This window comes from Gallinula chloropus (assembly GCF_964237585.1).
Source record: "Gallinula chloropus genome assembly, chromosome: 24".
In the NCBI taxonomy this organism is placed as follows: domain Eukaryota; kingdom Metazoa; phylum Chordata; class Aves; order Gruiformes; family Rallidae; genus Gallinula; species Gallinula chloropus.
In genome coordinates, this window is record NC_140109.1 from 7,447,071 (window position 1) to 7,458,306 (window position 11,236).

General features: G+C 49.1%; 1 protein-coding gene across 1 annotated transcript; it reads left to right on the forward strand.

The window, feature by feature from the left end:
• Positions 1-7,157: 7,157 nt before the first annotated feature.
• On the forward strand, positions 7,158-8,078 carry LOC311200660 (olfactory receptor 14C36-like; the record flags this gene model as incomplete). Its single annotated transcript, XM_084274946.1, has 1 exon — positions 7,158-8,078. One exon carries the CDS (start codon positions 7,158-7,160, stop codon positions 8,076-8,078), a length of 921 nt encoding a protein of 306 aa, XP_084131072.1.
• Positions 8,079-11,236: the final 3,158 nt, after the last annotated feature.

Below are 11,236 nucleotides of genomic sequence, written 5' to 3' on the forward strand. Positions count from 1 at the left end.
GGGGCTCATTAACATCCAGAAAGCCCTTACAAGCATGGCTCTTCATGTAATTTTCTTTCAGAAATTAAGACTTGTATAAGTAATTGGAGAGGTTTTAATTGGGTGATGAAACAATCACAGTAATTTCACAACGGAGGATTTTTTCATAGAAAAAAAAAAAGTGTCTGTCATTTTTCAGTCCATGGAAGATGCTTTAGCAGCATTCTACAAGGGATGTTTGTCCAGAGATCTCGTAGAGGGTTCTGGACAGGCAGGAAAATCAGTCCCTTGAGATCCAACCCTGCCTGGAGAACCTTGCTCATCCCCAAGACCAGCAGTTCCCTCACTGGCCTCCTGGGACTCCCAACACTTTTCCTCACATCATCTATGTTCACAGACACAGGCAGATTCAGCAGTTCAACATGATCCAGTGTAATACACATTAAAATCTCTCTGCCTGCTACGGCCAAGCAGCGTGTGAAGGGGGTCAGCTTTCAGAGGAGATTCTCTCCCAGAACAGTTTCAATCAGATACATAGAAAGGTCACTTATCAACACCCTGAACCTCTGACAGAACAGTTCATTAGACTTCTGGAAGATGAGATGTTTTCCAACTCTCTGAAGCTCAGCATTTATCAGCATCTGAATGACCAAAGAGCAAGTGGAGGTGGAAACCTTTGAGCAAAGTGAAGTGCACACATCAGGGTAGTCTGGAGAAGGTGTCCTTGGGCATGGCCGTATCACCAGGAGAGGTGGAAACACCTCAGTGATGAGGGAGATGAAGAGACAGACTGGGGGTAATGCAGGTTCAGGGGAAGGTGAGTATGACACTTCCTGGAAATCCCCAAGTTGTGAAGTGATTCAAGGAGTCAAGTGATTCAGCTGATGAAGATGCTTGTAAAGTGTTTATAAAAATAAAATAAAGAAAAAAAAAAAGGAAAACCTTTGGCTGTTTGCAGACAGACATGATGCAAAGAGAGCACAGCTCGTCATTCCGTAGTGTCAGGGTCACACAAGGCCTGGAGATACTGCATGAGCAATGGGATGACTGTGGCCCATGTTGTTACAGCTTAGACAAACCAGAAGGAACAAGGCCCACGCCTTTTGAAATACCAACAGGGGTGGTGACTGCACCCCTTCCCTGGGCAGCCTGTTCTTTCAGGAAAGAAATTCTTCCTGCTATGAGAAATAAATCTCCCCTGGAGCAATTTGAAACCCTTTCCTCTCATCTCAACTCTGTTCACCACAACCCTTTGGGCCCGGCCTTCAGCCACTTTCTAACCAAGCACAGAGTATACACATTGAACCCATGAGTGGCGAGTTTCTCCAGCAGGATGCTGTGGGAGACAGTGATGAAGGGTTTACTGAAGTCCAGGTAGAACACATCTAGGGCCTTCCCCTCCTCCACTAAGTAGGTCACCTTGTCATAGAAGGAGATCAGCTTCCTCAAGCACATTCTAAACCCACACTGACTGGGCATGATCACCTGAGTGTGCTGCATGTGCTGCATGATGGTACTCAAGATGATTAGTTCCATCCCCTTCCCCAGCACTGAGGTCAGGCTGACAGGCCTGTAGTTCCCTGGGTCCTCCTTCAGTCCCTCCTTGTAGATGGGTGTCACATGTGCCAGTTTCCAGTCAGGCAGAACCACCCTGGTCAGCCAGGACTGCTGGTAAATAAGGGAAAGTGGCTTGGGGAGCACTTCTGCCAGCTCCCTCAGTGCTCTCGGGTGATTCCCATCCAATTTGACCTTTGCAGACCTAATCGGGGCCTTAGTCTACTTCCTGTCCCCATCTTTCCACTCCGGGGTCTGGGAATGGAGAGACAACTGTTCTTACCACTAAAGACTGAGGTAAAAAATGCATTCAGTACATCAGCCTTTTCTTCATCATCCATCACAGTTGTTCCTCCCGGATCCAATAAAGGTGGGAGATTCTCTCTTTCCCATATAATATTAATGTATTCTATAAATACATAAATAACAAAAGGAGGGCCAGGGAGAATCTCCCAACTTTATTGTAGGTTGCAAACACAACTTGCAAACGCTGAAAAAGCTTCCTGATGAGAAAACTCTCCAGGTAGCCCAGTAGCAGCCCCACAAACCTTGTGGGTCAGGGCTTTCCTAGCCAAGGGAATGGAGCTAAGAGTTCCTGACGTCATTTTGTGGCTCTACTAGTGTCCTTCTGTGAAAAGTCTAATCACACATCAATAGTTCCTAAATAAATCTATGAAGGCTGAATGATGTTCCTGGGCTGAAACATCCCCAGGTAGCCCACACGGAACCCCAGGATCCTTGGGAAGAAGGGCATTCCTAGCCAAGGGAATGGTCCTATAACACCAGACATCATTTTCTGGCTCTACCAGTGTCCACATTCAAAAATGCTAAGCATCCAGTAATAGCTCCCAAACAGAAGGTTTGAGAGCTGAAATAACTGGGGAGCCCTAAATTTCCTCTGGCAGGGTGAGCAGCCCCAGTGACTTTGGGGCTCAGAGCTTCTGTGGCTGAGGGAATGGTCTGCAGAGTGCCTGGTGTCATTTTCGGGCTCTACCCATGTCCAACTTCAAAAATGCCAAACGTCAAGAAAGAGCCCCCAAACAAAAGGTGTGAGGGCTGAAAGATGTTTCTGGCCTGAAACCTCCCCAGATAGTAGACTAGCAGTGCAACAAACCTTGAAGTTCAGAGCATTCCTGGCCAAGACAACGGTCCTAAGAGTGCCTGACGTCATTTTTTTGATCTTTCAGTAACCAAATTAGAAACTGCTAAACCTCCTGCAACAGGTCTCAAACAAAAGAAGTGAGGACTTGAAGATATTCCTGGCCTGAAACCTCTACAGGTATCCCATATGATGCTCCTGTATACCATTGGTCTAAGGGCATTTCAACTGGTCTAAACTGTACCAGAGATAATATTCCTGATTCAAGAGCATCCAAATTTGAAACTGTAATTTATAATTAATTTATTATTAGTTAATTTATAATTTATATTTATGTTATAATTACTGGAAAATAAAATGTCCAGTAATAACTCTAAACCAAACATGCAAAGGCTGAAAACATTTCTGGCTTGAAACCTACTCAGATGGGACACTAGCAGCCCTGTTAACATTTCAGCTCAGGGCTTTCATGCTCAAGGGTATCATCCTAACAGTGCCTGCAGTCATTTTCAGGCTCTACCAGCGTCCATCTTCGAAACCTCTAATCATCCAGCAACAGCTCCCAAACAACAGTGCAAGAGCTTAAAGATGTTACTGCCCTGAAACCTGCTCCAGGTGTCGACTAGCAGCCCCAGCTAGGATCAGGGCATTCCTATTGGGGGGAATGGTCCTAACAGTGCCTGATGTTGTTTCCAGGCTCCACCAGTGTCCATATTTTAGACTTCTAAATGTCCAGCAATAGTTCCTAAAAAAAGGATTGAGGGCTGAAAGAGGTTCCTGGCTTGAAATCTCCCTTGTTAGACCTCTAGCAGCCCCAGTAATCTTGGGGCTCAGATTTCTCCTTACAAAGGTAATGCCATAAAAATGTTTGATGTTATTTTCAGACTCTCTAAGTGTCCAACTTTGAAACTTCTAAACGTCCAGCATTAGCTCCCAAACAAAAAGGGGCAAAGGCCAAAGATGATCCTGGTCTGAAACCTCCATAGGTCACCCACTTGCGGCAAGAGTAACATTAAGGCTCAGCACATTCCTAGCCAAGGGAATGACCCTACTGGTGCCTGACATCATTGCACAGCTCTGCAGACCTCCACTTTTTAAATTGCTAAACTGCACAAATGGCTTCAAAACAAAAAGGTGCAAGGGCTGAAAGAAGTTCCTGGCCTGAAACCTCTGCAGGTAGCGCAGTAGCAGCACCAGTAACCTTGAAGCTCAGGCTTTTCCTTTCCACAGGAACAGTCCTGACAGTGCCTGACGTCGCTTTCAGGTTATATCAGCATCCAGCTTCAAAAATGATAAACCTCCTAAAAGAGTTCCAATCAAACTGTGCAAGGGAAGAAAGATGTTATTGGCCTGAAACCTCCCAGGGTAGCCCACCAGCAGACCAGGTTACCCTCGGGATCAGGGCACTCCTAGCCACAGGAATGGTCCTAAAGTTGACTGACATCTAATTCCGACTCCACCACAGTCAAACTTTGAAACTGCTAAATGTCCAGCAATAGCTCCCAAACAAAAAGAGAAAGGGTCTAAAGAGGTTCCTGGCCTGAAACCTCCCACATTATTCCATAAAACATCACAAATTTAAACAAGTACTAAATACAAAAATACCAATCTCCCTGGGGTAGGCATCTGAGCATCTGAGGCTGAGGATCTAGGGGACTTCAAAGAAGAACTGGTCAACAGCATTGCCCTTGCAGAGGGGGAGGGAAAATGTCTTGGTTCTGAGCAGCACAGCGTGGAGAAACCCGCTGCAGCTCCCCTGTGTCTGCCAAGGGCAGGAGGAGGAAGTGGGGAATGAAGCTGCCATGGGACATTCTCTGTCTCTTTGCAGGAAGCCCTGCGCAAGGAGAACAAGGCAGTGAGAACTTGGGGCACTCTTCACTGGCTGCATGGGGCTCTGATGGGAGCTCACCAGGGGTCAGTTTGTCCTTGCAGCAGCAGGTCTATCTTTTTTAATATCTATGATCATTTCTGGATTGTGGTTTCCACTTCCCCCAACTGCAGAGCAGAGCTTTGTGGATTTCTTTCCCCTGGTTTTGTTCTCTGGAAACCCTGAGAAATGCCCAAATGCTCACCTAAACCCCTTCCTTTCACAAGGGGAAAGAGATCACTCCATGCCTGCTCCAGGCCTGGGGGTCCTGTCTCATGGGGAGACACAGAAAGGTGATTCTCCTTCCCAGCTCTGGTTTGATCAGGAGAAATTACTCTGATGGACAGAAGGATTGCTCCCCAGCTGAGGGAGGAAACATCAGAGATGAGAAAACATAATGTTCCCCATGAGGCCTGAGACACCAGGAGGGAGCCTACAAGAACTGGTCTTCTCCTGCTGAGCTGGGAGAGGCTCCTGGGATGGACGGAGCTCATGGCAACCCAGCAGCACTGACAAGAGACAGCTCTGCCCAGGAGCAGCTCCTCTGCCAAGCACACAGGGCTGGGGACACTGCCTGTAGGCACCGAGAGGAGACCTGTGAGGCTGAGAGAGCTGATGGATGCTGAGAGCTCACTGGAGGAGAAACCTCCACAGCCTCTCCCTGGTATGTCTGTGGGTGCAGGGCAATGCAGGTTCTGTTCCTGGAGGGATCTCCTAAAACTGGGACTTGGGACAGTGTGTGGGGTGTGTCAGGAGGACAGGTTCTCTCTAGGACCAGAAAGTGCTGCCTGGAAGGGATGCCCTTCTGCCCCATCAGAGGGACAGGGCAGGACAGCTGTCTTCTCCTGGGCATGGCTGAGGGGTGCCCAGGGCTGTCCTTGAGAGCAGGGTCCCTGCGCCCTGGGGGCTGTGTGCTGGGGCGGGGACTCTGCTGCTGCCAGGCTCAGCACTCAGCCTGCCTGCTGGGCTTTCCACAGGGATATAGACAGCACCTCTGGGTTGAAGCAGTGACCCAGGGAAGAGCAATGTAAGGTCCTTCTGCTGTAATAAAGTGCTGCCTGGGTCAGCTTTGCTCCCAGCCAGAGCTGATCCTTGAGAAATTGCAAAGAGAATATTTCTCCAAAGGCAGAGTCTTTGCTTTGACTTTTCCTCTCCTGTGGGCTGTGCTGAGTGTGGTAGATGAGGACTGATTTCTCCCCTTGAGAATATGCAGTGAAAACTTGATTCTCATGAAGCTGTTGGAGCCTGGGCTGAGCCCTGCACACACAGAGGTTCCCTGGGGCAGTGCCCTGATGCCAGGAGGGGTCTGCAGGTTGGAAGAGGTCTGTGAGCACAGAGCAGGAGGTGAGATGGGCAAAGAGAAGCATCTGCAGGGACAGGTCCAGGCAGCAGAGACATTGTCAGGGACGGAGAAGGAGCTGCTCCCAGAAATACCCTGGCAGTGGGGATTTGGTACATCCTTGACATCTCCCACAGTGCTGACACTTTCCCACAGTGACTCTCTGGTTTCTGCCACCCGGGGTAGGCACTGATCACAGACTTCCAGGGTTTCAGGATGAGTCCTCTCCTTGGCAGCTCAAACACAAATCAGGAAAAACCACTGAATTCCTGTCATTCTTCCCTGTCCTTCCAGCTTTTGCTGGAGTATTTCTTACTGTTTCCCCTCCTGTCCTTGCAGCTTTTGTTCCACCATTACTTGGGTCTCTGGGCACAACCATTGATGGGGCTGGCACTGAGCTGACCCTCACTTCAGGACCCCCAACTTTACGACTGAGGACTGCACGGGGGCTCCTGCTGGTCTGCAGGCTGCATCTCTCCTTCGCACCACATTCCCAGGGACCCTTGTGTCGCAGAGAGGAGCCCCATGCATAAGATTTCTCAGCACTGTAGCTGTGATAATACTGCTCATCACCTGTGAGTAGGCAGCTGCAATTAGTGTTCCTGGCTGAGAGAATCATAGAATCATAGAATGGTCTGAGTTGAAAGGGGCTCAAGGATCATGGAGTTCCAACCCCCTGCCACAGACAGGGCCACCAACCTCCAGGCCTGGATCTGCACAAGGTTGCCCAGAGTCCCATCCAATCTAGACTTGAACACCTCCAGAGATGGGGCTTTCACCACCTCTCTGGGCAGCCTGTTCCAGAGCCTAACCACTCTCTCTGTAAAAAACTTTCCCCTAATATCCCATTTAAACCTTCCTTCCTTTAGCTTTAGTCCATTCCCCCATGTCCTGCCATTGTCTATCCTTTGAATAAGTTTATTTCCCTTCTGTTTCTCTGCTCCCTTCAGGTACTGAAAGGCTGCAATGAGGTCCCCCTACAGGCTTCTTTTCTCTAGGCTGAACAAGCCCAGCTGCCCCAGCCTCTCTCCGTAGGGGAGCTGCTCCAGCCCTGTAATCATCTTTCTGTCAGGAGGCTGAGATCTATTGCAGGAGGGCTTTGGAGCTCTGCCCTGGGAGATTGGATTCCTCAGTTCTGCGTTGTCCAGTTTATTCTATGGGGAACAGCAGGGTGTGATGACAGAGCGCCCAGAACTGGGAAGTTCAGACCAGGGCTGATGAACACAGTAGCTCTCCCGACTCTGCAATCAGGGGAAGATTTCCCTAATTTCTCACTACCTTTTCCTCCTTGGACAGGTCTCCACACTTGACAGCAGCAGATGTCCAACAGCAGCTCCATCAGCCAGTTCCTCCTCCTGCCCTTTGCAGACACATGGGAGCTGCAGCTCCTGCACTTCTGGCTCTTCCTGGGCATCTACCTGGCTGCTCTCCTGGGCAATGGCCTCATCATCATCACCATAGCCTATGACAACCACCTCCACACCCCCATGTACTTCTTCCTCCTCAACCTCTCTGTTACTGACCTTGGCTGCATCTCCACCACTGTTCCCAAATCCATGGCCAATTCCTTGTGGGACACCAGGGCCATTTCCTACACAGGGTGTGTGGCTCAAATCTTTTTTATTGTATTTTTGATTGTCACAGACTACTGTCTTCTCACTGTCATGGCCTATGACCGCTACGTTGCCATCTGCCACCCCCTGCACTACGGGACCCTCCTGGGCAGCAGAGCTTGTGTCCACATGGCAGCAGCTGCCTGGGGCAGTGGGTTTCTCAGTGCTGTGCTGCACACAGCCAATACATTTTCACTTCCCCTCTGCCATGGCAATGCCCTTGACCAGTTCTTCTGTGAAATCCCCCAGATCCTCAAGCTCTCCTGCTCAGATGCCTACCTCAGGGAAACTGGAGTCATAGTGGCCAGTGTTTGTTTGGCTTTTGGGTGTTTTGTGTTCATTGTGGTGTCCTATGTGCAAATCTTCAGGGCTGTGCTGAGGATCCCCTCAGAGCAGGGACGGCACAAAGCCTTTTCCACCTGCATCCCTCACCTGGCTGTGGTCTCCCTGTTTGTCAGCACTGCCGTGTTTTCCAATGTGAAGCCCCCATCCATCTTCTTATTTCTCAACCTGGTCATGTCAGTTCTTTACTCGGTGTTTCCACCAGCAGTGAACCCCCTCATCTACAGCATGAGGACCCAGGAGCTCAAGGATGCCATGTGGAAACTAATGATTCGATGCTTTTAAGCAGCAACTAAGTGCATCTTCTTGCATATCACTGGCCTTGTAACTCATTTTAGGACCAATCTCTATTTAGTAGGGTTTTTAGTTGTTGGTTTCATTTTTTTGCTTTCTAAATTGTCTAAGCTATAATAATATAGTGCACCTTCATCCATTTCCTAAGGCAGTATCTCCTGGTCTTATGAGACCCAGACACTGCATAATGATGAGCTTTGCTCTCTTTGCATCATGTCTGCCTGTGTGTCTTCCCCTTATATTTCTAAAAATATAAGCACATCTTCATCATATGAATCACTTGACTACTTGTCTGAAATGGCAATGATTTTCCACCAGGTCTGAAAGGGAATTTCCAGGATATGTACCCATGGCAGCAGAAGAAATACTCACCTTCTGCTGTACATGCATTACTATCAGTTTTTCTCTTTCTTCTCCCTCAACATTCAGGTGTTTCCAACTCTCCTGACAATATGGCCAAGCCTATGTTGATATTTTCCAGAGACCGACTGGACCTATGCACTTCACTTTGCTCACAGATTTCCACCTCTCCTTGCTCTTTGTTCATTCAGATGCTGCTCAGCTCTCTCTGGGGTCTGCTTTGTATTCCGAGAGCTGGAAAACATCCCATCTTTCAGAAGTCAAATGAACTGTTCTGTACGAAGGTCAGTGTGTTGATAAGTGCCCTTTCTATGTATCTGATTCAAACTGTTCTGGGAGAGAATCTCCTCTGAAAGCTGACCCCCTTCACACGCTGCTTGGCCATAGCAGGCAGCAGAGGAGAGAGATATCATGGTGTGGTGGTTTAGCCCTGTCTGGTGGCCAGACACCCACCAAAGTCAGTCTATTACTCCCCTTCTTAGTTGGACAGGGGAGAAAATATATATTAAGAGGTTCAGGAGTCAAAATAAGGACAGGGAGAGATCATTCTGTAGTCAACGTCAATGGGCAAAACAGACTCAACACAGAGTGAAGGAAAAAACCCTCTCTAATTTATTACACTGCACTACACAGACAGTGACACCAGAGTCGGATAATGTCTGCCATGACATGGGCAAAACAGACTCAACATAAAGTGAAGAAGAGAGAAACTACTCTACTTTATTACACTACACTACTAAGAAGGGAAAAAAACGGAGTTGGGAGCACGATCAGATCTTAAAATTAATGCAACTAGATCTTAAAACACTTTACCCCCACCATTCCCTTCTTAGCAGACTTTAGTCAGGATCTTGCTCCCTTCTTCCCCCCTGTTCACAGCACAGGGGGACAGGGACTGGGAGAAAATGGGTTTCTCAGTTACATCGCCATGAGCTGTTTTCCTTTTCCAGATCTTAAAACACCTTTAACCTCCCTCCCCGCTCCCTTCTTAGCAGACTTCACTCTAGTCATGATTTCACTCCCTTCTTCCCCCTGATCGCATCACAGGGGGGCAGGGACTGTGAGATGGGGGGGTTCAGTCTGTCCCTTGCAAGTCGGTTTCCTTCTTGGCCAGGTTGTGTGGGGGGAGCATTCATTCCACACCCTCCCCCTGCTGCACCGTGGGGTCTCACCCACAGGAGACAGTCCTCCACGAACTTCTCCAATGTGAATCCTTTCCCCAGGGCTTTATTCGTCGGCTGCCCTGACGTGGGTCACTGCTATGGGTGCAGTCATAAATCACAATGTCTCTCAGTCCCAGTCCTTTGTGGGGTCACCAACCTCCCCCAGCAAACCTGTTCTGGTGCAAATCTCTCTGTCACTCATCTCTCTGTCTCTGATTCTCCTCATGGATGCAAGTGCTGGCAGGGGCTTGTTCCAAATAGGGTCACAGCATTTTCTCTATGTCTCCACCTGCTCCATCCAGCATGGAGCCCTTCCACGGGCTGCAGGTGGAGTCTTTGCCTTTTCCATGGGTTTCTCCAGGGGCTGCAGGGGCATCTTTCTCTCTGGCACCTGGGGGGGCCTCCTCCCCCGCCCTTCCCCGGCCTTGGTGTCTGCACAGATCACTACATTTTCTCCCTCCCTCTCTGGTGGAAAAATGCAGCTGCTTCTGGGTTGTTTTCTCCTCTATGTGATTCTCAGAGGCGCCCGACTGTCTCTCAGGCCGCGACTTTGGCCTTGAATTGCTCGTTGTTTATAGTTTAGACTGGCAGAAAACTGTAACTGCTGCTTAAAGAAACCATCTCAGCAGCACAGCCTCACAAAACTGCAACAACACTCCTGGTACAGAGGAAGGCTTTTGATTACCACACACCCCATACAGAGGCACCTGGTGCAAGACACCTCTGGTATAGAGGCAGGTTGTCCTTTATAGCACCCTGGTACAGAGGTACGGGGTGCGAGGCTCCACAGAGAGAGGCAGGTTGTTGATTGTGACATCCCCAGTACAGAGGCAGGTTGTTGATTGTGACATCCCCGGTACCGAGGCAGGTTGTCCATTGTGACATCCATGGCACACAGGGAGGTTGTCCATTATGACTGAGGAAGGCTTCCTATTCTGGCATCTCATGTACATAGCCGTGCGGTTCAAGACACACTTCTTCCACAGGTAGGCTGTCCATTATGACACACCCGATACACAGACAGGCTGTCCAATACCACACTTCTGGTATAGAGGCCGGCTGTCCATTGTGACACCCTGTAGAGAAGCACACGGAGCAAGACACCCCCAGTATAGGGGCAGGCTGTCCTTCATAGCACCCTGGTACAGAGGAACGGGCTTCCAAACACACCCAGTACAAAGTCAGGCTGTCCATTGCATCATCCCGGTTACAGAGGACAGCTGTCCATTATGACACCCGCGGTACAGAGGCACCTGTTGCAAAACACCACCGGTATAGAGTCAGGCTGTCCATTACAACATACCCTGTACACATGCTCAGGGTGCAAGACACTGCTGGTATAAGTTCAGGCTGTCCTTTAATGCACCACGGTACAGAGGCATGGGGTGCCAGGCACACTGTGTGCAGAGGAACGGGGTGCCAGACACACCCTGTACAGAGGCAAGCTTTCCATTATGACACCCCTGTTACATAGGCAGGCTGTCCTTTACCACTGTTATTGACAAAAAGACACTCACCCCGGGAGTGTAACAGCAGCAACGGTTTATTCAGAGAGAAAGAATTGGCGGGTGAGGACCTGAGTCGCAACACCGCGCCTTTTCAAATTTCATTACAGGTATTTATACA